This window comes from Equus caballus, chromosome 16, assembly GCF_041296265.1.
Source record: "Equus caballus isolate H_3958 breed thoroughbred chromosome 16, TB-T2T, whole genome shotgun sequence".
NCBI classification, from domain to species: Eukaryota; Metazoa; Chordata; class Mammalia; order Perissodactyla; family Equidae; genus Equus; species Equus caballus.
The window spans coordinates 94502817-94530422 of NC_091699.1; the positions used below are offsets into that span (position 1 = coordinate 94502817).

At 37.9% G+C, this 27606-nt stretch overlaps 1 protein-coding gene across 5 annotated transcripts in view; it reads left to right on the plus strand.

Moving 5' to 3' along the window:
* The window catches only part of TSC22D2 (TSC22 domain family member 2), a 47708-nt gene extending 36397 nt beyond the window's left edge, over window positions 1–11311 (plus strand). For all 5 annotated transcript variants that reach the window (XR_002800842.2, XR_002800843.2, XM_023621101.2 and 2 more), the window contains 2 exons: window positions 8560–8611; window positions 9596–11311. Coding sequence is in view for 3 of the 5 variants with exons in the window: in XM_023621101.2 (XP_023476869.1) it covers window positions 8560–8611; window positions 9596–9856 (313 nt within the window). In the remaining 2 variants the exon portion in view is untranslated. The remainder of the gene's footprint in view (window positions 1–8559; window positions 8612–9595) is intronic.
* Window positions 11312–27606: the final 16295 nt, after the last annotated feature.

The following is a 27606-nucleotide window of genomic DNA, read 5'->3' on the forward strand; positions in this document are numbered from 1 at the left end:
TGATCTTTACTACAAAATGGCTGTTAAACATAGTCTTTTTCCCTGGAAGGCTTTTTCTTAATCTTTATCCTTTTCCTGTCACAGCTGAAATAATTTGAACTCTTACGTGTTTTTAATGTCTCCATTCATACTAAAAATTTTTATTGTCTCCTTTTCTATTTAAATTTTGTACTTTTGAGGAAAGATAGTCCTTAACCATCAGTATTGAAAAACAGATCTTTTACTAGATTGATATACTTTAATCACTAAATTCTCATATTGTTAGAAGTTGGTTAACCATCAGCTTCTATCCCAGCAGACTGAAGAAATGGTTTTAGAATATCTAGAATGAATATATGGAACTACACCCTTGTCAGGTCTTCTGAGCTAGACATCACTTGGCAAAATTTGAAATCCTTTTTAATCCTTTTCCCTTTTTTTCCCCACTCTTAGGTACCAGTGTACATTTCAGTCTAGATAATTGTCAGTTAAATACTGTTTTCCCAGTCTCCAGGAAGTAAACCAAAGTGGCCAGGGCTGTAGTGTCAAATTTTTAATTTGGGCTTCAGCCCCTTGGTATGTTTCCTTCACTCCTCAGTAATGAATTACGTTATCATCAAATTACCTATTGCTGCTGTGTAAACAGTACAGTGAAATCTCTTTCAAGAGTGCCTGCTCTAAATGTAAGCACTCCAACATTGGAGAGAATGCCACCCTCCTCCTACCCCTTTCTCACACCCTTTCTTATTTCAGTCTGACTCAGAGGAAGGAAATAACTTTTTCATCCTGTCAAACCTTGGCTAATGTTAGTCGAATAAGAAATAACTAGCTAGTGCATAAGCTCATTTATCTTAAGTAGATGTGATTTCATGTTCTTAGAACATTCAAGTATTTAACTTGAAATAATAGAGTACTAATTAAACTTTCTTAGTTTATTTGGAATATTTGGATTGTAATGGTAAAATTTCTATGTATGTTTCACTTTTTATCAGTCTCCAGTTTTTCCGGACTAAATTTGCATCTTCCATATTGAGTGTTTAATAGAATTTAATTCAGCTAGTTTTTATATTGATTTTTTAGAGTGGCTCCACATGAAAAAAAACTTTAATTATATCATAATTTTACCACAAAATACTAAAATAATTCCCCCCAAAATATCATAACTTGGAAATGTAAAGAGATCTAGGGAAAAAAGGTAAAGTTAATCTTATCTATACCTCCTTTGTAATGCATTTTTAATGTAACTTTTTTATTGTGTAAGTTTATGTAGCCTGTTGTATCATCTGTTTATCACAAACTTTTGCTGTTTACTTACCAGAATCACTTTGAACAGAAATAGTGATACTGCAAGTTATAAACATTATTTACACCTTACTTTTAAATGATTATAATTCACCCTAAACCAAGGAAATAAATTTTACAAATCACAAATATTACTTATATTGATTGATTCGTACATGGTACCTTATCTTCCAGAATGAAATAATTCCTAAAGAAAATGAAGTTGTTGGTTTCTTTTCCCTCCTTGTCTCCCTTTCCTGTTTCTTGTCTGCCGTTTGTCCCTGCCTGGAGATCACACTCTGCAGAGTACTAACTCCTTCATGAGTCACTTTATTTTGGAATGTGTTTTTCAGTATTCTCCAAAGTGCAGTGAAAGTCTTGCTTCTGTCCCTCTGCCCCATATTCCTGCCTTCTCAAACAGTTAACCACTTTCTTAGTTTGTGTGTGTGTCCTTCTAGTTTCTTTATGCATATACAAGCAAATACAATATATGTTGTTATCTCCTCCCCCTTCACACAAATGAGAATTTACACAAGCTGTACTTCTACTTTCAAAGATCTCCAGGATACATTGTTCCCATCTCAGTACACAGAAAAGCATGTTTGTGGGGTTTTTTAAATAGATGGGTAGTACCCATTGAATGGATGGCTATACCATGATTTATTTAACCAGTTCCCTGTTGGTAGAAGCCTTGCTGTTACAAACAGTGCTGTAATGAGTAGGCTTGTAAATCCTTATTTCCTATGTATGGGATAAATTCCCAGATGTTGTATTACTGACCTAAAGACTAAAATAGAGAGAGAGTGTGTGTGTGTGTGTCTATATAAAATTGTTAGATATATATCAAATTGCTCTCTATAGGGGTTATACGATTATACTTGCCCCAGTACTTATGAGAAGGCCCATTGTCCCAGAGCCTCACTAACGTGTATTAAATTTTAATATATTTGCCATTCTGTTTAGGGAGATGGTATTACATTATAGTTTTAATCTATATTTTTGTTATAATATGTTGTTATGAGATATAGAGTATTTTTTCATTTCTTGTGAACTGTCCATGTGAATTCTACCCATTATTCTGTTGGGCTTCTAGTCTTATAGATTTCCAGAAATACTTCATATTTTAGGGAAATTATTGAAGAAGTTTTTTAACTTTTATTTTGAAATAATTATAGATTCATAAGAAGTTGCCAAAAAAGTACGGAGAGGTCTCAAGTACATTCGCCCAGTCCCTTGAATGGTAGCATCTTACGTGATCCAAAGGCAGGAAGCTGACATTGGTACAATCCACAGCATATATCCTTTTTTCTTCTTTTTAAGTATTCTTTTCTGGCCAGGATTTTGACCTAAAATTTATTAGATGAATGTAAAATATGCTGAAGGCATTGGTGAGCAAGGTTTTTGTAGATGCTAAAAACAAATATAAGTCTTCACATAAATGTTTAACCAGGTTTTTAATGGTTCCTTGGTAAAGGCCTTTTTCACTCCATTGTAAGACCGGTTGCTTGAGAAAATAATAACATTTCGTTTCATAAGTAGCCGTTTTACCTGCTTGCTTAGAATGGATGATAGCTTTTATCATCCACACAAAATCACTTATTTTGTGTTACTAGTAAAAATCTCCATGGGGCATTTTTGTGAGTTTTGTTAATCATGAAATTAAACAGATTATTTGTTTTTACATTTGCAGAACTTATGGCCAATAGGGTATATAAAATTTTTAGTTCTTAGCTTAATTTACTATTAGCTTTATCTAATAGTTTTATTCTTAACCACAGAGGTTTGCGTTTGGCCAGAGATTAAGTCTACATGAATTTTATCTATTTAGGCTCTGTTTTGGAAGAAGAATTGTTATTTGCTCTTAAATTAAATATGAAGCTGTAAATATTTTTTAAATTCCTCTTACAGAAGAGTGATGGATTTTTCTTTTTGTACTTAACCTCCACAGGTTTGCTGAGCTATATTCATTAGATTTATTTTTTTGCAATCAGCAGCTTACTGGTTTCTTTCTAAAAAAAACAAAACATGCATGTCTTAGAGAAGAGGCAAAATGTTATCCAGGTTAGAATTAATGCATTTTAGTAGTAATGATGTCACTATAGAACTTATTGTGCAAGGTGGGGGAGGAGGGAGTATGAAGGTTGTAAATGATACCTGGACACAGTACATGATTCCTGAGGACTGGTCTCCAAGAAAGATTGTAGCTTCTACTTGTGAGTTTATGAAGAATCATTTTTATTCATTGTTTGGCTAAGGAGGCTTGAACATAAGTATATCAGAGTTGACAACTCAGTCAAAGAAGTTTGTTCTTATTACAAAAGATCTGATTTTGTAATTTGGGGAATTCCTGTAGTGGATTTTTAATTGTAGTTGTGACTCAACACAGAAAGTTAGAAGGGTCTTTGAGTAAAACAAGGTAAATTTTTTTTTTTTTTACAATGTTTTGCATACAGATGTATATAATTTTAAGATGTCTTCAGCTTTCTAACAAACCGAAAGAACATGTTAGTTCTTAATGAATAAGTAAACTATACTGGCTATCTGAAGATCACTGAGCAAGTGCTTTTTTTACGAAGTTAGCTCCCTTGTTCTCAGAGCTGAACCTCTTCTAGGAATGTGCTAGATAAGATAAATGCCGTATTATGAACATAGTTTTACCTTTGGATCCATGCTTATGGTTTCACAACTAGCATTTGGTGCTTAGTTAAAGCACTCTTCATAATAGACACAACTCTATTTCTTGTAGGTCATTATAGATAGTTGCTTTCTTCCTTTCACAGTCTTATTTTTATGGTAGTAAAAGCACGTGTTTTGACATTAATTAGGTCTAGGTTTGAATCCTGTTCCTAGCATCCTGTCTTTGACAAGTTACTTGGCCTCATTTTCCTCTGCTGTGAAATGGGAATGTTGCTCAGGCCTGTAGTGAGCACTCACTAAAGTAACGTGTGCCTGCCACGCAGCGGGCAGTCGTCTGAGTGCTCTTTCCTCTACCTTGTGGCTTTGTTAGTTAGCATTTGTATTGAGGGGAGAACAGAAAGGGGGTAATCAAAATGTAACAGAGAAGAAATTTGCACTGTTTGGATTTTAAACAAGTAGCTATACTTGTTTAAGATATTAATAAAGATAAAGAAAAAATTAATTTCTCAAAAGTTTTTTTTAATGTGAGATCAAGTTAGCCTAATTTTGTCTTCACTGATTATAATTTTTAGAGAGGGAAAACTAGGGATGATTTGCGCACAGTTGCTGAGCCGAGAGCGTGGATGAAGCGATTAGCCTACTAAGGATGAAAATACAGGGAACTTGTGAAGCTGGAGGTTCATGTGTGGCCTCTTGTCTTCTCAGTGAGTTTGCAGGTGATCTGCTGTGACAGGAGTAAGGATGCCTGGGAAGAAAAGCTGTGGTGGGGAGCCGCTCGGGGTGAATTAAAAGATGAACAGCATGGGAAGCCAAGCTGTCTTGCTATATACTTTGAGTTTTACTTTTCCTGTGAATGTGATTGTAATTTACTTTATTTAAACATTAAATTCAAGCTCACCTAGTTCTTTTGGGGACCCCAATTCCACTAAATAAAAATTCATCATATAAAAGTAATATAGTCTTTCATGTTGCCTTTTTTCCACAGTTCTATATTTCTGTCCATTCCCTCCATACCCAAAATTTTTAATTCATCTAGTAAATGCTAATCAGATTAGGTATGGTTTTATTCTAAAAGAGTGACCCATAGTAAACAAAGTTTCTGTCTTGTTAAAAATTACCCCTTGCCTTTATATAGTGCTTATAGTTTACCAGAAGAGGTACAAAGTCTTCCCTTAAGGAACCTCGGAAACTAGTTAACTATCAAGTTATAGTTTGGTAAATGCAAGAATGGAAAAGAGAGTAAGGCATAATACTATAACATTAGGTCAAGGAAGCCCACTTCAATTTATCTTCCTCATTTTAAAAGAGTGTGAAACCCAAACCACTATGTTGACTTGGAACACAACAGAAAACAACTCATTACCCTCATTGAAATAATATTCTTAAACTGTGTTCTGGGCTCTTGAAATAGAATACCCTCTTATTTGCTTATTTAATACTGTCATATTGATATCTTTTCTGTAAATCAGGCTGTTTAAAGCAGTGGTTGTCAAACTTTAGTTTCTATCAGAATCACCTGGTGGACTTATTAAAATAGATTTCCTTGGTCCCACTTCAAGAGATTCAGTAGGTCTGGAGTCAACCCAAATATTTACATGTCTAACAAGTTTCCAGGTAATCCTGATGCACCTGGTCCAGGGACCATACTTTTTGAATTTGAATAAATTAGTAGTTCTCAAATTTTTAATAGCTTCCTGGTATGAACCAGTAGTTGTTGCAAATCTAATTACTGTCATGTTGACTCTCTCAGTATGCATTTGGACTCCTGTGTGCCAAGCACTGTTCACTTCCTCACCGAGGTGAAGAAGATAAGGAACCTCCTTCATAGGAGTTTTGTGGATTGGGGCATATAATCCTTATTTTAGATGGGAAAAAATGAGGTCTAGAAAAGTTGAATAATTTCCCAGAATTCACACAGTGAATATACGGAGGAGCCAGAATTTGCTCTTCTCCTTTCCTGGTTGTGCACTATAAAAAGTTTGTGAAGATTAGTGGACCACAGGAGGGAACCGTAATTGGTTCTACCTCAGGAAATCAGAGGGAATCTCAGGAGAGATGGCACTGGAGTATCTTAAGGAACAAGTGAAAAAACAGCCAGATGAATTGGAACTTTGAGCACTGCCAGCTGAGGGAGAGTTTCTGCAAAGCCATGGAAACCTGAGAGAACATGTATGTGTTCCACAGACTGCAATAGTTCTGTAAGACCATAACACAATAGGACTGATGGAGTATGAGAGGAAAGCAGACCATAGAAGGCAGAGGTCAAGGTCATGAAGGGTTTTTGTATACCAAGCTAAGAAGTTTTTAAAATACAGTTAGGTTTTTTTAATCTTTCTCTTAACAGCTTTCATCTCTGTAAGCCAGTGATTCTCAAATTATGGTCTGTCAGGCAGGATCAGCATCCCCTGGAAACTTGTTAGAAATGGAGATTCCTGGGCCCCACCTCAGACCTGTTGAATCAGAAACTGAGATGAAGCCCCCTCTCTGTGTTTTAACAAGACCTCCAGAGGACTCTGGTGCACGCTAAAGTTGGAGAACCACTAAGTTCATAGAATTTTTGAATAACAGCCTTCAAAATAACCAAAGGTCGCTGTAGTGATGGTAATTGTATCTGTGACCGATTTAATTATGTTGAAGTACAATGCTTAACAAAATTGAAACAGTACCTTTTAAGGGACACGTGTCTTCAGAATGATCCGTTTATACTTTGCAAACCTGCTCCTCTGTCGCTGTAAAAGAAGTCTGAGTTCAGGACTAGAGTTTATTAGATAGCAAAGAGCATGCTGCTAATTATTGTTCCTTAGCTAAGGGAATGGTTTAGAAATGTACTGATTTGATTCTAATTATCAAAAAAATTAAGCAATAACCTTTTTTAAGGGTTTAGGGTTTGTTTTTTGTTTTGATTGCTTGTTAATGTTTAAAACTGGTGTTAAAGTTAGCATTTACGGTGTTCTGTTTAAAACAGATGTGTTGAAAGAATTGAATGTATTTAAGTCATGAAGAGGCTAAAACTGATTCAGTTTTTCCTTGACATAGAAATAAAAAATGTAAAAAGTATGATCAAGGATTCTCAGGCAAACTCTAATCTAAATGCCTATCATAATCTTTTTTGCCAAATTTTGGCCAGTATTTAATGAATATATCCACATGGTGTCTGGACTGAACTTTATGCTGAAACCTAACGGTTTAATATAGTTGTTCTGTAGTTTGTAGTTACATACAGCTGTTCTTTGCTTTGCATAGCTCCCTCTGAGCATTTAAAGCCTAACACGTATAAGTATTTACTGATGATCTATATATCCTTTCCAGTTATTGGGTATACAGAAGCCCCTTTTCATCTTAGCAATAACAGCAGCAAAAAGTGAAGCAGTATGCTGTAATTAATGTGCTTAATGCGCAGATAAACAAGCTTAGTGTTTTCCCTATATTGATTGAGAGTTTTAAGGGTTTAGAAGTGTAAAAGTCGCTTGAGGCATTGACACCAACCCCTTCGCTTTACATATGAAGAAAATGAAGTCCCTGGAAGTTAAATAGTTGATTTGCTGATGGTCACACAGATAGTGAGTAGCAGAACCAAGATTATAACCAGATCTATTTGGATTACAGTATAAAAGGCCACTGCATTAGGATATTTCTGAGCCTCAATCTGATAAAACATTGAGGATCCCCATCATATAAAGTAAAATAGTGTTCAGATATATTAACACCTAAATTTTCCTAGGTGGGGTATACTTTATGAAGAGTATTTAGTAAAGTTTTGTATAAAAATTGTTTGAAGACCTCTTTTTAATTAATACAGTAAATTAAAGTATCAGATTTGTCTTTACAAGAAAACCTAATAACTGTTCTTCAAAATTTACAAAAACACCAAGAAAAGGATATAGGTCCTCTCTAATCTTACTATTTAATACATAGGAGAATATAAGCTGCCAAAGAAGACAATTATTAAACCTTCTGTGTCATTATCATACAAATGCTAAGGTGATATTTGAACTTGGGATGTACTTACCAGCTAAACTACTTCCACTTATTTCCAGGAAAAATGAGTCTATCGCATACATTAGGTGATTTTTGCCAGCTAGTAACCTGTAGTCAAAGCCTGTAAGTCAGAATGTTGAGTTCCTTGCTAACCAACCCTACAAGTACTGTATGCCCAAAAGCCCTCTGAATCATTTTTAAAAGCCAGTTCTAAAAATGTAAAAGCCAGATATTAAAATATAAAATCTATAGAAGAAAAGTCATCTGAATTTTAATACAATAAGTAACCACTAGAATTTCCACATGAAAGGCAATTAGAATACATAGTTGGTAAATGAAGTTTGGGATGTGGAGAGAGTACTGCTCATTTGAAATGTGTCTTTTTACGTTCACTAAATTAAGAACTCCTGACTAGAATTGGGAGTTACTTTTAAAGTAGCATGTGTATGTCATAGGCAAATTAGAATTGTTCAAACTACAAAGGATTTTTAAAAGTCATCTGTTTTCTGAGATACTCATTTTCAAGATGAGAGCTCTGAGTACTGAAATTGTGAGAATAGCCTTAATAAGCTATTTTAAATTACTATCTTTGATGTTAAGTAAAACAAATGTTTTCATTTTAAGAGTTGTAAGGGAGGTTACATTTTTTAGAATAATTTAATGAAATATTCTCATTTTTTCCAGTGCATCTGGGGGAGGTGGTGTAGCCATTGACAACAAAATAGAACAAGCAATGGTAAGTAAAAGTTTATAGTCCTCTCCTTTCATAGACTGTTGTTTGTATGAAGCACTTGGTTTTGATCAATTCTAAAAGACAAACACCTAATTTCTTTAAACCAAGATGACCAAAGTATATTTTTTGATAGTGAGATTTAGTTGAAGATGCTAAGACATTGAGAATTTTTAGTCTAGAAATACCAAAGGAGTAAATATTTCCCGCATTTGAACATCTCACATTTCGTGCATTACTGTTAATAAGAGCCATTTTGGGGGACAAACATATTTAAAATGCATAATGTTCCTCCAAAATATTTCAGCATCAAAAATAGCTTAGAGACAACAGAGTATTAAAATGAAAACTTAAGCTGGAAACCTCTGTCGTCCTCTGGTCATTTACAGACACTGTTTTGTTTTACTCAGCTTTAATAAATAGATTTGTTTCTGTTGATTCTGGTTCTGATTTCTGCTATTACTATCAAATTTTTTTGTTCACTTAAAGATATTCTGTTCATATTATATAAAATATTTTGATTCGAGTTTATTAACACTGTAGAAAGGCTATAAATAAGGACCATTAGTCTCAAACTATTTTTTTTTTTAAATCCTAAGGTTTTAAAGTTGGAAATCGCAGGTCACTTTATCTCTTAAAGCAGTACTGTAACTAGTTTAATCTTTTGTTTTCTTGGTCTAACATCTGAGTATGTGATTTTAAACTTTTTTTGAATTCTAAGCTTATAATTGACAACTTAAAGAACTAGTATTTTTGGAAGTCACTCCAAACTTTGAAAAGAAAATCATGGGCTTGCTGCCCTGGTTGGGAGCTGGATTTTTTCCATCCCATCTCCTTTAGGGCCAGCCAAGATACAGTAGAAACATGAAAAACAGGAGCAGGAAAACAAAGGTAAAAACGCTGTGTTGATACGGCTCCATAGAGACTAGAACCAAGAGCAGCACCTTTCCCTCTCACACTTCTTGACGTTCCTAATTTTGTTTTTCACAGGATCTGGTGAAAAGCCATTTGATGTATGCAGTAAGAGAAGAAGTGGAAGTTCTAAAGGAACAAATAAAAGAATTAGTTGAAAGAAACTCTTTACTTGAACGAGAAAATGCACTGTTAAAATCTCTTTCAAACAGTGATCAGTTATCCCAACTCCCAGCCCAACAGGCCAATCCTGGTAGCACTTCTCAACAGCAAGCAGTGATAGCACAGCCTCCACAGCCAGCGCAACCTCCACAGCAGCCGAATGTCTCCTCAGCATAAAGCTTTCTTGCCTCATTAAGACAAAACTGAAAGCAATCTATCCTTGTGTGCCACTGGTGTTCTTTCCACTTTATATGAAAGCAAGTAGCCATGCTTTGGTTGTGTGTTTGGCCTTTTCAGTATTAGACAATCATTCTACAAGAGCTTTTCCTCTCTTTGAGATGTTATGCAGCGCTGTTGATGTCCAGTTCTATGTCATCAGTACACAAGGAGAATAATAGATGGGGTTTGTTAAAGCGAGCAAAGTCTGCATTTTACCTGGTGCGCATGAGTGGGGTCTTTGAAGAGCTTTGGTGGCTCTCCCGTGTTTCCCATTATCCCTGGATTTACCCTGAGCCTTCCTATCACATTATAAATAACAGTTCATCTAAAGAGCCACTTTTCTTTCAATATCAGTAACATTTGCTTACATAAGTTTTCATTTATTTGTGTTTTATTTATTACAGGGCTGCTATTTTCATAATGTACATGAACAATGTCACAGAACTTTTTAGATTTTTTTGAATAATTATAAGTATCAGTAAAGGAATTGAAAGACAGGATTACATTTAATAGATAAAACGTTTAGGCAATAATTGAACAAAAGAATCCTGGCATATTTCTAACACTAATGGCAATTTACCTTTGGTATTTATTTTCAGTAGTAAAGACCCAGCTTGAATGTAAATTTTGTATAGTGTAAGTATGAAGAACATAGTGCAACTGTACAGGTAGTCACCAGTTATTGTGATATAATAAATAATTGGGCTATTTTGATGAAGAAAACTTTGTTCATTTGTTTCTACTTTCTAATAGAGAAATTGCCACGATTCCTCTGCTTTTCAACATTTCGTATGACTTTTTTTTTTTTCGGGTGGGAATAAAAAGCTGTGAAATTGTTCAACCTACTTTGTAACCAAAGAAGCAAAGCTGTGTAATGGAGTTTTTTTTTTTTTTATAATGCACATTCTTTATGTATTTTTATTTAGTGTTTTCTCGGTCACAATTTTCTTTGCTGTCTAGCATGATCTGCATGACCTATAATCTTTGAACCACTTTCGTACCTCATGTTTTTATCCAGCACTCTTATTGTAATACGTACTAGTCTGTGAACAACGTCGAATAAAAAGAACGAGCAGGTAGTATGGTGGAGCTGCGCTAGTGTGCTATGCGCTAGTTGTAAAAAAAAAAAAAAAATGAAGTGAGCCATCTTTTGTTCATTTAAAATGGTGTTTTGAATTTCGTATGCAGAAAACGTTTTGTTACATTGCAGATTTTAATGTATTTAATAAATGCAACATGCAGATTAAGTGCAGTGTATACTGAGTATTTAAATTAAAATGTACATTTCATAAATACAGTTTCAGGAGAGAGCATCATTTTGTGTATACTAACACATTAAGTGTATGTCAGAAATTGATGTATAAATATATATTTTAACACATTTTCTGAAATTAAACTGCAGTTTTGTTGAAATATTTGGCTCTATATGTGTTCAAAATTTAATTTGATTAGATTTGTATTTTCACAGTTCAAAATATTCCTTAAAGAAAACCTGTGTTATTAATGACTTAATGATAGTGCTTAAATTTTCAAAGTAAAATAATTTAAAGAATGCAAGAATGGAAAGCAATATTTGTACTCAATATTCGTGTTATGTCAATGACATTTAAGTAGGAAATCCTTGTCTACCAAAACTTTTACTTGAATTCAGAAAGGTGCCTGTAGAAATTAACATGCACTGTATCTATAGCCAGCTAACTAATCAGGAGTTTTAATGAGAACCAGTAGTTCTCTGTGTTAAAAGAGGATAAAGAAGTGTTCTGTATCTATTTAAAATAAAAACTTAATCGGATTAGCCACAAACTAAATGCATAAAATTGGGGTGGATGTGGGATTACCAAATATGTTATATTCTAGTTGTGCTGCAGGATATATTGTTCAATATAAACAAAATTTTAATGTTAGTGAACAACATTAGAAATAACTAAAGGAACTGAGTCCATAGGCTTGAAGAAGCAACCCTAAGATATAGAGTAAGATTTTAAGTAGAACCACCACAGCTGAGATAGAAAGTGAACCTTCCGTGTTGGAATGTCAACCACAAGGCTCACCAGTGTCTCCCTCAAGTGCAAACAGTATGATATTTAACACAGGTGGCGAAAAACTGTTAGAAAAGGTTGGGATTTTTGTAAAATATAAATTTTGGTTCTGGGGATAGAAAAACACTTTATAAACATAAAAGTAATAGTCACAAAAGAAATGACTAATGTTAGTTAAAAATGGCAGTTAAAAACAATTATTACATTTTTAAAAAAGGAAAAACAGAAGAAATAGAGAATTCACAGAAGAAATAAATGGCAGTTTCTAAAGGTCCAACCTCTAGTAACGTAAGAATTGGAAGTTAATATTTGTAGCAAAATGTTGTGTCTTTTAAATAGCAGGACCTAATATAGAAAGGCAAGCTTTCCTGTGTACTTTTAGAAAGTAATTTGGCAATATGTATCAAGAGCCTTAAATATTAATAACTTTTCAGTTTAATGACATAAGATGCTCAACTCATGGTGCAGCGTCAAAAAATGCAAAATTACAATAGTGCCTGTCCTCTGCTCTCCCATCGCCCTTCCTTCCCATGGCACCCAACCTCTACCCAGAGACACCCCCAAAATAGCTGTGAAAGGAAACCTCTACATCCAAACCTACTCCTGTGGGGCACACCCCATCTCTAAAGTCAGGAGCAAATTTAAGGGTAAGAAAGCTGTTGTGCTAAATTTTTAGCATCAGATATTACTGTATTTGGAAACAACATGAAGCGTTTCCCCATTTGATTGGTTTGTTTAGGATCTTAAGTAAGTTTCAGCTTTACCTCAGAGATTTAGGGTCTCCTGCTCCACATAGCTGGAATGTTAGTTTATTGAGATGCTAATTTTTGGACACAGTCTTAAACGAATGCCATCTCTAATTGTCTCACTGCAACCTCCGTAGACCAAGATGCCACGTAAGTTTTCTGTTGGTTTACTTTAGCCAACCAGAAAATCATAGGTAGAAAAATTTGTTTGTGATAATGGCAATGTGTCTGCAATACAAACGTAGCTTTCCCCAAAGAAAGTTCATTTTAGGTAGTTACAGTGAGATTTTACAGCTTGCTACACTGCTCCCCCAGCCCCAAGAAAAGGCTGTGAGATATTAAGTATGCAGTTACTTTAACTCATAATTGTATGTCCAAAATAGCTAGATATATCCTATTTCATTTCCTGTTCTCTGAGCTAAATACAAGTGCTGAGGTAAGAATGCTGTATCATCAAGCCCCCAGTGATGGATAATCAGAACTGCCACTAATCACAAAGAATTGTCGCAGGTCAGAGATGATGGTATATCTGCCAAGTTCAGAATTCTGGTCACTCCTGGGCCTTTAAAAAAGAGGGATGGTGGGAGAGTGCTTAAGATTAAGCCAAAATACTTGTTCTTCATGGAAACTTAGCTTTGTAGAACCAGAAATAAAATAGTTAATTTTCTGGAAACAATTTTTAAGATAATCTGAAGTCATATGTTTTTTAATAGGAAGCTTCAGAGCTCAGTAGCAGGTACTTTGTGACATGACTCTCTTCTCTTCAATAATCTTAAAAGGACAAAGCCCAGCCCTCATGACTGACAGTCTCATTGAGGATATAGACAAATCAACAGACAGATAGAATGCAACAATAAAGACTTGTCATTGTAGAGAGTCAAGGATGGCTTTGTCAGGGAAGGTTTCCTCTAGGAGGTGACACCTGAGTCTCGAAGGTCACAAGAGTAAGAAAACTGCTCAAAGGCTGAAGGGAGGGCATGTACAGCTATAGCTACAGATTGGCCTCAAAGGAGGCAGGCAGGCAGGGCCTCGGCCACCTTAGGGGTTTGGCTTCTATTCAGAAAGCAAGAATGATTTATTGAATGATTTTAAGCAGTGGGTTTGTGATCAGATTTGCATTTTAGAAAAATTCATCATTCCAGTGGCAGATAGGAGGTAGATTGAGGGGCTGAAACTGGAAGCTGAGAAATAATTTAGGAGGGACAAAAAGAATCCAGAAAAGAAATGCTGACTAGGCAGAATTACACAGGCATTCTTGTGTCGCTCGTGAAGGGAGTCTGTCTTGGGTCTTTGTATGCCGTGTTCCCCTCCAAGATGAGCACTCCATTCCCAACACCAGGTGCCTCTTCTTTCTTGCTCCAAGGAGAGATCAGAGAGCCCCACTCTTAGAAAGTTTGAGTCAGACTTTTCCTCCCAACAGCTGTATATCTCTATGAAATGAAAGTCTGTTTCCTTTTTTAAAAATTTTAGAATTTAGCAAAAAGGTGGCGGGGAAAGGATGGAAGAGCCTTGGTTGTCACTTCATGCCTTGTGTAAATTCAGCCCTAAAGGTAAACTAAATTTCGTCCTTTTATGGTGACTGGGATCAGAAGCAGAGTCCAAAGCCTGTCCCTCAGAGCTATCCCTTCCTCCACAGAAAGGATAACAGGGGCTCTGGCCCCACTGCAGACACCCACAGCCCCAGTCAGAATACGTTTTGCTAGGCTTCAACCCTTTGTTCTGCGACACACTTCAACTCAGAAGTCTTCTTTCTTCCCTCGAAGTCCCCGGTCTAAGCAAATCTGGATCTTTTCTCTCACCTCCTCCTGCCCAAGCCTAGTAACCCATGTTTCTATTTTCTAGCATTGATAAAAGCTTATTATTTCGTCATGTATATTTGCAGCCTATTGACCCTTTTCAACATTCCAGAATGCATCCCTGTTTCATATATTTCTGTAGCAAGTCACAGAATTTCTATAGCAAGATCTGTTCTTTGAATGCATGTATTCCCTTCGTCAGGGGAGGGATTACTGTACAAGTGCTTTATAATGATGTCCTTAGTGGGCTGCAACTGGTATGACATGCTGTGTTCACAGATGAAAAACGCTAACTGAAGCACTATACAAAGCTAGGTAAAGGTCGTAGCCATCCTTTCTCTTTTTTTAACAGAGTCATCGTAAATAAAAATGGCAGCCTTTTAGGATTGATAATGGTAAAGTCAGAAGCTGGTATTTTGCACTGGCACAGTCCACTTGGTCACAGAATTTGTTCAACAGACGTGGATAGTGAGTTAGCTTTATTTTTCCTTCTTCTCACCAGGGAAACAGGTAGATCAGGCAGTTTGGGGAATTTTCCCATGGTCTGATGTCATGAGCGGAGCTAGAAAGCAGAGCATCTGAGTTTCTGGACTAAGACATTAGCCACAGAAGCCAAAATTAGCCCTTTGAAAGAGGCAAAGGAAAGGTGTACGAACTTAGAGCATAAGAATCACTGAATTGTAAAACAAGGCAAACGCCACACTTCTTTCCCATTAAAAAAAAGTTGAGCTTACCTTTTCATTTCATTCTTTTGCATGCCTGAGATATTTCTAGATAAGAACTGTAAAGTATTCTTGCCCACTGCAATCCAAAATGTTTTGCCGATCACAGTTCTTGCTGTCATTTCACAGGCAAGCAACATATCTGTAAGTAGATTGTACCTGAGGAAGCCCATGGCCGGCAAGGGAATATTTCCCCACACTTGGGCATGAAATAATACCAGGTCAGTGTCTAATTCTAATCATCCTACTAAAAAATATATAATTTAATCAGATGGCCGAGTGACAGAAAAAGATAAATATGTATAACTTTGTAAAGCCCCTAAAGTGAAGGTTTTGTTTTTGAGAAGTTCGGGTTTTATCTTGTTATTTTATAGAAACACTGTTGAAATGCAATTCAGTTCTATTTCGATTCAGGTGCTGCTCCCTGTCCTACATGTTTGGGGATAGAGAAATAAATGGGACATGATTTGTGCACTCCGAGAGCTCATAGTCGACGTAAAAGTCAAAGCTAATGTGCCACATTGTTTATTTAAAATGAATGTCATCATTTGGGGGCCTCATGTCAGTTGTTGAATGAAAGGTTCATGTAAACCAACAGTCATGTTGCCATGCCACGCAAAACCCTTTGACATTGCCAGGAAACAAATTTAAATCACCAAAAAGCTTTAACATCAAATAATTCTTTTTTAGAAAGAGGGGACCTGGTGAGAAGCCGCCTGTCTCTACATTGAGCCTATTGAGGTGTCCCCTAAAAAGGAGGGGCTGATCTCAGAGAGAATGGACACATTTTCCTAGTACACATTGTAGGTAAAGAAACTGAGTTAAATCAAACGGCTAGAATAGGATTTGTGCATCATGAATTAGATCACCTAGTGTCTCGTAAGCAACACACTCACTTCCTTGGCTGACAAAAATCAGCTACCATTCAGTGACCCAAGTTAAGAATAACTCAGGTGCCTGGTGCCAAAAATAAATTCTGATAAAACTGAGAATCCAGAAACAAACACAAGTATATATTGAATAAATGATAAATGTGACATTTCAAATCAGTAGGGGAAGAATGGATTATTCAACAAATAGTATTGAGACAATGTAACCACTTGGGAAAAAAATAAATTTAGATCTCTAACTCAGCAAAGTTAATTCCAGCTAGACTAGCAGTGAGTCTTAGGAGTTCTGGTCACATATTCCTTTTAGAAATTCCCCTGTGAAAATGCACATGAGCAAAAAGGTTTACAAATAGGTTACGAAGGGCTGCCCAACCTCAGCAAAATAAGGGAAATGCACATTAAAACACAAGAAACTAGCTCAGATCCAGTTGGCAAATATTTGAAGTATATGTAAATCAAGAGCTGGCAAGGATGAGGGAAAATCCTACGTTGTTGGTGAGTGTATAAATTGGCACAGCCACTTTTGAAGGCAATTGAGTGGTATCCATTAAAATTTAAAATTCACATGCCCTGTGACCCAACAATTCCAGTTTTTAATAAAACACACTCTATATACCTGTGTTCACAAGGTGGCTTGTACAATGATATCAATTGCATCTTTGTTTATAATAGTATAAAATTGGAAAAACCAAAATACCAAGAAGATGGAGCATGGTATACATTATAAAATACTAGCCATCAGTGAAAAAGAATGAGTCCTACATGTGCTGACATGGAAAGATCTCTAAAATACAATGTTCAGTTTTTTTAAAGTTTGGGGAAAAATTGAAGGACAGTACATGTCATACATATGATAGCATTGATGTGGAAGCACATGCCACACACATTCACACACACTGTATAGTGTACCGCTTACGCACCTGCTTGTGTATTACACGGATGTAGAGGGACGGTCTGAAAGGATATTAACCAAACTGTTAACAGTAGTTTGGTGGAGTGCATCAGCTTTAACTGTAATGTTTGATGTTTTTGAGTATGCATTCATGTATTGTTTGTGTAATGACAAATTAATAAATCAGAAATAAAATAAAATAGAAGGTGTTTTCTTGTCTGCTGCTAATGTCTCCCCTGGTGTTCTTGGGTCTCATCTCTTCCAGCTTTCTCCCCTCCCCATGATTGTTTTGCCCTCTCTGTCCCGTTTCTTCTACTTCACCCTCTTCTCTGGCCTCTCAGTATCTGTACAGGTTCAGTGAGTAAATAAATGATAAATAAGTAACCCTCCTCCCCTAACTGGGAATGTGCTCCCTCCCCTGGCTTTTCTGCTCCCTCTCCTTCCTTCCCACTTCCGCTTCCGATCACTGCTGCTCACACGCGCTGTGGCTGGAGTCCCCACTGTGCCCCAAACCATTCTTATCACGGGCACCAATGATCACGTTGGTGCTAATTCCATCTGATGCATTTCAGTTATTGTCTCATTGAACTGTTTTACCTAATTTCTGTTTATCATTGTTTAGTCTAGTAGATAGTCCTTTAACTCTTCATTTTTCTCCTTTTCATTTTTGTAGGGGTTTTGCTTGTAAAAAACAAAAAAAGAAAATATATATTTAGGGCCAGCCCAGTGGCCGAGTGGTTAATTTTGCACACTCCACTTTGGCGGCCTGGGGTTCGCAGTTTCCGATCCCAGTGTGGACCTACACACCACTCATCAGGCCATGCTTTGGCAGTGCCTCACATACAAGAGGAAGATTGGCCTGGATGTTAGCTCAGGGCCAATCTTCCTCAAGCAAAAAGAGGAAGATTGGCAACAGATGTTAGCTCAGGGCCAATCTTCCTCACCAAAAAAAAAAATATATATATATATATATATATACATATGCACAAATATATATATATACACAAATATATATATATAGCTGAATTTTTAACCTATTCTGTGTTTTAATTAGATTAAGTTAATCTGTTCCCATTTATTATCATTACTGGCATATTTGGATGTATTTTTGCCATCTTATTTTGTGTTTTCTCCTTAAAATGCTTTCTATATTTTCCCCCTTTTATCCCTTTACCTGGCTTTTATTCAATTAATTGTTTCCTTACTCATTTTTGTACCCCTCTAGGGGTTGGGAAGTTCTACCTTCCATGTCCATTCTTCCAGTGGTTCATCTTACAATTTTTTTTACCATTTTGTTGTGGAAATTTTCAATCACATACAAAAGTAAACAGCATAATGAACCCCTGTGTACCTGTCACCCGGCTTAAACATAGCCAATCTTGTATTATTTACACTCGCACCCATTCCCACCACGATCCTCTGACTTATTTTGAAATAAATTCAAGATATCATAACACTTCATCCATATATGTTTTATTTAAGCACCTATCTCTAAAAGATAAAGATTCTTTTTTTAAAAAAAAAACGTAATACCATTATCCCACTTCAAATTAACAATAATTCCTTAATATCATTAAAAAGCCATTCAATGTCTACATTTCCCTGCTTGTCTTAAATTCTTTTACATTGCATTTCTTTGAATTTGCCTGAAAATAAGTTACATGTATAGCAATTGGCTGGCGGCTAAGTCTCTTTTAATCTATAGGCTCCCCATTCCCCTCTCTCTTCTTCCCTTGAAATTCTTTAAAAATTGGATTGTTTGTCCTGTAGCTTTTCCCAAGTCTGAGTTTTCCTTATTGCATTCTTGTGGAGTTACCTGTCCAAAAATTAGTTAGATTTAGAAGCTTAATCAGATTGGGGTTCATATTTTGTCAAGATTAAGTCGTAAGTGGTAGGGTATACTTCCATCACACAATGCTGACGGCTCCTATTTCGTGATCTTGGCAGCACTGATAATCATTGTGTAGACCCATCGGCCTGTTAATTCTATCATTCCTTCTCACTTGTTAGTGAAATGCTTCTCTAAAGAGAAACTTGCCCCCATCAACTGTTCAGTCACTTTGAGATATAGTTCATATCAGGAAGGCAGGGACTGTCTTCTTTCCTTTTATTTCTCAGTTTTCAAAATAATGCATTGAGAAGCTAGAAAGCAATAAAAATAAATAGTGATTAAGGAAGACGTACTCTGATATTTTATTCTGAGAAGAAGGGAGAATGAAATGGGTTGATTTAAGATACTGTATTTCAGGTGTTGGTAGGGAGAAGCCAGGAAATAACCCCAAAAAAGTTGATGACAGGAAATGGCAACATGAAGACTCGTCTGTTTTCTGCTGAGTCTGGGAGTAACTTCTGAGTCAAGAGTACCTTGAGGGAATGCGGGTGCGAAGCCCATATCTGGGCAGAGTAGGGACTGGTTCAGAAGCAGCATCAACAGCCAGAAAAAGCAGGTCAGGTTGCCCTGAGGATCCGGGGAGTGAAGAGTCACACAAATGAGCAGTGGACTTTTGTGTGCTTACTTTCTGCCAGATAGAGACTGAAGACACTCTCCTCGAAAGCTGACAACAAGCCAGGAAGTTTCCTAAGAAACACAGCATGGGATGGGTAGCATTTAGCTTATGCAGCATTACTTCTAAGCAAGGCAATAAAGATCAACAACACTGGTACCCATGCGTTTTATTGCCTTTGTTAACCATGTCTTGACTCTCCATGAGGATCAATTTCTTTATCATTCTTATGGTCTTGTCCTGGACACAAGAAGATATTTCAGTGTTGGGACATCACTTAAGAACCCAGGTGGTTGGCACAAGAACCTAGTTCTGTGTGGCCCTGTTAGAAACCACTCTTGCTATCCTTCTTTCTCCAGCCAGCATTCTCTCCTTTCTTCTCCCCTTTCCCCAACCCATCCTTCCTCCAGTTGACTGTCCTTGTTAAACAATCATTGACAAAGATTGAAAAGGAGCCCCCTCCCAAGAATATTGTGCTTTTTTTAAATGGGATTCTTGAAGGCTACCCTGTCCTGCACTCTAGAGAGAATGAGCAAGTGAAGACTTTGCACTGGCTGCAGAAACTCGGCCAGCCCCTCGCTCCCAGCAACCTCGAATTCCAAACCTGTGAGTCTCGGCTTTTTCACTGACTTCAGCTTCCCAAACCTGTCCCAGTTCAGCATTAGGTAATGGCTGAGACGACAGCTGACTCATCTGGGAACACAGCTCTCCTAGAGGTCTCCTCTGCTCGGATAATCACACCCTGGGAGGAAAAACTGGTTAAAACAAGCTTCTACTCCTGGATATTCAAGAATGCTGGCACAGGGTGGGGAGTTCAACGGGAGAAGGAGAAAGGGCACCAGGGTGCGGGACCAACACATGAGGCTTAAAGTGAACAGTCCAGAAAACACGGGGCAGGAGGTGCCTGTGCTTAGAGCCAGAGGCTGAGGGTGTAAAACTGAATGAGAACCCCCTTTCCCCTTTGATAGCCAGGAAACTTCAAACCAGGTCACCTTCCCGGGTACGTTCTGTGAGAGCAGGGGCTTGTGCTTTTTTATTCACCGTTGTATTCCTGGTACCTAGTGCTATTATTAAATGGATAAATGAATGAATGAGAGTTCACACTTATGTTACGCATTCTTCATTCCTGAGTTTTCTGATCTTTAAATGTAGCCTGAGATAACTAAGTCATAAGCTTGTTGTGGGGATTAACAAGGTAAAATATGTCCGTCCCCTAAATGGGACCTGGCCCATGGTAAGCCTGCAATAAATGCTGGCTCTCGCTCTCCTTTTACCTCTTTCTAGGCATCTGCTGGAGTCCATGCTCTCTTTTCTTGTGACTTTTTGACCAAAAGCTCTAGGGACAGACTGGGTGATTTTAGGCCCTGGGACTGGCACCTAGATAAGTTAAACCACCTTCTCCAAAATCTTTTCCTCTCCCTTCATCTCCTTAGATCCTCACCACGATCCTGGGAGCCTTGGGAAGCAAGTAGTTTGTTCATTTGACAGATGGGGAAGCAGGTTCAGAGAGCCCAGAGCACGTGTGCCCGGCCCCAGCCCTCAGTCCGGGTTAGCCGTGGAACGGGATTCCAGGCCAGGGGATACGGGAGCCCGTGACTTTCTCCCCATCGTACTCAGATGGGGTAGAGGTCACAGGAAGAAAGAACTCCTTTTTTGGAACAAATTACCTTGAAGCCAAACACAAATTATTCATATTCATTATTCATCTATTTGATTTCATTGAGGCAGCTCTGTGACTCAAAAGATGGCCGCATGGGATGGGCAACATGAGAACAACATATGACAATAAATCCTCCTTGGAATGAAAAAAGGTAAGTCTCCAGCCACAGAAGACCAACCAGACTACAGTCAGCTCACTGAGACCTCTGATTTCTGCAGCCTGAGTGCAGGGGAGGGGTGCTGACTGTTTACTTGCTTGAAATGTGTATTTTCTTAAGCACATGCTCATTGAAAAGTTCCAGTGAAGAAGTTTGTTTTTCTTAAAAACGCCAAAACCTCCCCTCCTTACTCCTCCTTAGCCCCACTCTGCAGGGTTCATCTCTGCTAACAGATAGTTTTCTTGCATATAATTGCGATACATACACGTTGTGGGGTGGGGGGGTGGGGTTAATGTAATGGCTAAGCATATTCTTCAACTTGCTGTCTACAAATCCACAGTAATCATGGACAGCAAAGAGGTCATCTTTTTTTTTTTTTTTTTTTTGAGGAAGATTAGCCCTGAGCTAACTACTGCCAATCCTCCTCTTTTTGCTGAGGAAGACTGGCCCTGAGCTAACATCCGTGACCATCTTCCTCTACTTTATATGTGGGACGCCTACCACCGCATGGCTTTCCAAGCAGTGCCATATCCACACCTGGGATCTGAACCAGCGAACCCCGGGCCGCCAAAGCAGAACGTGCACACTTAACCACTGCGCCACCGGGCCGGCCCCTTAAAGAGATCATCTTTGTTCTTTGAAATGGTTGCAGAGTATCGTGCAATGAGCCATACCCTGGTGTTCCCCTGTCAATGGACAATTCGATGGCCTTCAATTTTTCCTACAACCAAAATAGCTTCTCCACATATCTTTGTCCAGTTGCATGAGAATTTTCTTCGGAGTAACAATGGTGTTAGCCAACATTTCTTGAGTCCTTGCCTTCACATCGTGTAGATAAGAAACAGGGCTGACTGAGCGGTGAGCATAAAGTCATTTCGCTGTAAAAAGTAGAGAACTAGGGCTCACAAAGGGTAAAACCAAAGTTTTGTTCTTCTTTTTTTTTTCTTTTTTTAGATTTTTATTTTTTTCCTCCCCAAAGCCCCCTGGTACATAATTGTGTATTTTTAGTTGTGGCGTGTGGGACGCCGCCTCCGCCTGATGAGCTGTGCCATGTGCGCACCCAGGATTCGAACCGGCAAAACCCTGGACCACTGAAGCAGAACGTGCACACTTAACCACTGTGCCACTGGGCCAGCCCTGTTTTTCTCTTACAACTAGGTAAGTACACACTTGTGCTACTCTACATTTCTTGGCTTCTGAGGAATTTTTCCCTGTTGACATTGCGTCACCTTCTAAAAAGTCTTGAAATAATTGTCTGGGACTTACCATAGGCCGATACTGGGAGAATGCTTGCCATTGGCTCCATCTGCTTTCTTCATGCTACACAAAATCATGCAGAATTAAAATGATGAGATAAATTTTAACCTCTGAAATTAGTAAAGAATTCTACAAGTAGTAATCTTCAAACTGAGCACAGATATGGTAAATAATCATCTTCATTTATTTATGGTGGGAGTCAAATTTCATAAAATCTTTAATTTTATTTTTACTTTTTTAATTGAGGTATAATTGATATATAATGTCATATTAGTTTCAGGTGTAAAACATAAGGATTCAATATTTGTATATATTGCAAAATGATCACAATAAGTCTAGTTAATGTCTGTCACCTTACATAGTTAGAAAAATTTTTTTCTTGTGATGAGAAGTTTTAAGATCTACTCTCTTAGTAACTTTCAATTACGCAGTACAGAGTTGTTAACTGTAGCTATTTGACATGGAATTAGAACAGAAACTCAGTTCCCTAGCTCCAAAACCCACATTCCCTTTATCCTCCAAATGTGTTGATATTCTAATGATAAGATATCAAAAGGCTGCATTTCTTTTATCTGAAGCCCTTGTACCCTCTATCCCACTTAGCCCCCTGCATCCAGGGGAGAGCTGAGTGGATACAAAAGCAAAGATGCTTAGAATCTGGGTGTTCCAAGGAGACTACTCAGAGCAGGGAAACATTATTTAAAATAGCCTCTTATTTCATATATTTTAATCAACTTTACCGAGGTACGAGCTATACAACAAAACGCACCATTTTAAATAAACAGTTTGATGAGTTTTGACAAATGTGCACAGTCCTGTAACCACAGCCACGTGGAGATGAAGAACAGTTCCGTGGCCTCGAGGAGGTCCCCCCGCCCCTTGGCAGTTGAGTCCCACCCACCCCCAGCCATCGGCTGTTTTCCTGACGATTTCAAGTTCCCTTTTCTTGAATTTCATATAAATGGAATCACGCAGAATTCACCTTTTGGACCTGGCTTCTTTCGCTCAGTGCAGCTTTTGGAGGTTCATACGTGCTGCTCTGTGAGGAATCCATTTCTTCGTATTGCTGAGCGGTGTGCCAACGTGGAGATGCCCCTCAGCTTACCGTTCAGGGCTGAGCAATACTTGGGCTGCTTCCCACTGGGGGCTATTGTGAACAAAGCTGCATGAGCACCCGGGTACGAGTCTTTGTGTGATTGTTGTCCTTTCTCTCGGATAAATACTGGGGAATGGTTCATATGGTAAATGTATGGTTAACTTGATTTTAAAAACTGCCGAAATGTTTCCCAAACATTCAGATGTTTCGCTTTCTCACTGAGCGTTCCAGTTGCCTCACGTTCTTGCCAGGACTTGGTGCTGTCATTCTCTAATTTCAGACTTCAAAGGAGTAAGCAGTGGCACCGCATTGTGGTTTACTTTCCATTTCCCTTGTAACTAATGATGTTGAGCATCTTTTCATGCACTTATTGGCCATTAATATCTCTTCTTTTGTGAAGTATCTCTTCAAATCTTTTGCTCATTTTTAATTAAGTTGCTTGATTTCTTATTATCTAGTTGTAAGATGTCTTCGTATAGTCTGTTTACAATCTTTTGTCAGATATAGCTCTATTTTCTCCCAGCCGGTTAGAATCCTTTTGAGGAAGATTAGCCCTGAGCTAACATCTCCCGCCAATCCTCCTCTTTTTGCTGAGGAAGACTAGCCCCCAGCTAACATCCATGCCCATCTTCCTCTACTTTATATTTGGGACGCCTGCCACAGCATGGCTTGACAAGCGGTGCCATGTCCACACCCGGGATCCAACTGGTAAACCCCAGGCTGCCGAAGCAGACGTATGAACTTAACCGCTGCACCACCAGGTCGGCTCCCACTATGGGGTTTTGAATTTACCGTTTTTGCCTATGTTTGAGTTTACCCTTCTTGCATATGGATTCCAATTGATAAAATCCTTTCCCTATTGAATCACTTTGGCAAATTTGTCAAGAATTGATTGACTGTAGATGGAAAACTTCTGCAATGTGAATGTAACCCCTATTTCTGTCAATTCTGTTCCACGATCTATATGTCTATCCTTGGGCCAATACTATGCTGTCTTGATTTCCGTAGCTTTATATTTCTGTAGCTTGACAGCACGTTTTAAAATAGCATAGTTGAAGTCCTCAGATTTGTTCTTTTTCAAAATTGTTTTGGCTATTCTGAGTTCTTTGCAATTTCATTTAAAATTTAGAATCAGTTTGTCGATTTTTTGTTTGTTTTTTTCTTTACAGTTGTGTTTTGAGAGTCCTTTATTTATTATTTATTTTTTATTTTATTTTATTTTATTTTTGAGGAAGATTGGCCCTGAGCTAACATCTGCTGCCAATCCTCCTCTTTTTTGCTGAGGAAGACTGGCCCTGAGCTAACATCCGTGCCCATCTTCCTCTGCTTTATATGTGGGACGCCTGCCACAGCATGGTTTGACAACTGGCATGTGGGTCCATGCCCAGGATCCGAACCCACAAACCCTGGGCTGCTGAAGTGGACTGCATGAACTTAACCAGCACAACACTGGGCCAGCCCCTCATTTGTCAATTTTTAAAAAAAGTCTGATGAGATTTTTTTATAGAGATTGTGTGAATCTGTAGGTCAACTTGGGAAGACTTGCCATCATAATAATAGTCTTCTAATCCATGAACATGGAATTCCTCTCCATTTATTCAGACCTTTAATTTTTCTCCCCAATATTTTGCCATTTTCAGCATACGATTTTTGCACTTCTCTTGTTAAATTTATTCCTGGTCATTTTATTCTTTCTGAGGCTTTTGTGAATGGAGTTTTTTTCCAAGATCATTTTCAGATTGTTCTTTAGTAGTATATAGAAATGCAATTAATTTTTGTTTATTGATCTTTTACCTGGTAACCTTGCTGAGCTCATTTATTAGTTGTGGCAATTTGTGTGTGTGTGTGTGTGTGTGTGTGTGTGTGTGTTTGGGAGGGGGTATTTCTTAGGATTTTTTAGATACAGGATTATGTCATCTGCAAATACACTTTTTCTTCTTCCTCTCCATCTGAATGCCTTTAATTAATTAATTGATTAATGTTATTTTCTTTATTGCATTGACCAGAACACCTAGTAAAATGTTGAATAGAAGAGGACATCCTTGTCTTGTTTCTGATCTCAGGGGCAAAGCATTCAATCTTTCACCACTAAGTATATTTTTAGCTGTGGGGTTTCTTTTTCTTTTTTTTAAAGATTGGCCCTGAGCTCACATCTGTGGCCATTTTCTTCTTCTTCTTCTTCTTCTCCTCCTCAAAGCCCCCCAGCACATAGTTGTATATTCTAGTTGCAGGTCCTTCTACTTCTGCTATGTGGGACACTGCCTCAGCATGGCCTGATGAGCAGTGTTAGGTCCGTACCCAGCATCCAAACTGGCAAAACCCTGGGCCGTTGAAGTGGAGTGCGCAAACTTAACCACTCAGCCACAGGGCCAGCCCCATGTGGGGTTTCTTAGCAATGTCCTTTATCCATAAAATGCCCCTTATATTTTCTATTTCTCTCTTCATTATATTAATGTTCTCTTTCAAATCCTTGTGCATATTTATAATAGCTTTTTTAAAGTCCTTACCTGCTAATTCTATTGTCTGTCATTTCTGGGTTTGTTTCTATTTACTTATTTTTCTCCTGATTGACAGTCACATTTTCCTGCTTTTTTACATGTCTACTAATATTTGACTGGATGCTAGACATTGTAAATTTTACATTCTTGATTACTAGATTTTGTTGACTTCCTTAAAAGAGTGTCAGACTTCATTCAGACAGCCAGTTAAGTCAATTGAGGATAAGCTTGATCTTTTTGAGGCTGATTTTTAAGCTTTTCACAGGCAGGCCTACAGTAGCCTGACTCTGGGGCCAGTTTGCCCACTTCTAGGTGTGACTTCTCTGTGGTCTCTGCAGAAGGCCTGGGTCTTCCGTGAGGGCTTTACACTCTGGCTGATCGGAATTCATAATGAGCTCTGGGATGTTCATCTTTCAGCTCCCTGGTGGATCTTTGCCTCGTCTCATACAATTTTGCCCTACACCTGTATAATTTGGTGTTGAGCAATATACTCAGTGGGACCCCTGTGCCATTATCTGGGGCTTTAACCTCATTCAGCTCCTTCCTCTCCAGCTCTCTGCCCTGCAAATCCAGCCACCTCGGCTTTCCCAAACCACAACCTCAGTCTTCTCAGTTCCGTGAGAATGCTGTCTCCTGTTTGAGTTCTCCCTCCCAATGGTGGTCTCTAAGCAGAAGCGAGGGTGACCACAGGGCCCATCTCATTTATTCGCCTTCTGTCAGAGATCACAGTTCTGCATTGTCTTTTGTCCGATGTTCAGAAACAGTTGTTTCATCTATATTGTCCAATTTTCCAGTTGTTTATGGCAGAAGGTCAAATCTGGTCTCAGTTACTCCATCATTGCCAGAGGTAGAAACGCAATTTTTTTTAACTTTGACAATTACAACGTTATCCAAAACTAAAACCTATACAGGCCCAAGACTCAAACGTATCAATTATCAGGAGGAATAAGTTCTGAGAACTTAATGTACAGCTTGGTGACTGTAGTTAATAATACGGTATCGTATGTGAAAATGGCTGAGAGTACATCTTAAGCATTCTCACTACAGAAAAAAAAAGAGTTAACAACGTGAGGTGATGGATGTGATAATTATCTCGATCTTGGTAATCATTCCACCATGTTCAGGTACATCAAATCATCATGTTCTACACTTTAAATATATACATGTGTCAATTACTCCCAACAAAGTTGGAAAAATAAATAAATAAAATTGATCAATTCTCAAGATTTTGCCTTCCATTCTGTAGTGGGCAGAATGGTCGCCCTCCACAAGGTATGTCCACATCCTAATCCCTGGGTTCCGTGATTAATATTGCCTCATGTGGCCAAAGAGTGAATCTTATCTTATATAGCAAAAGATGTGATGAAGTTGATGATAGCGAGAGGAGGCGCTTATCCTGAATTATCCAGGTGGACTCTATACGCAATCGCATGTCTCCTTTATAAGAAAGA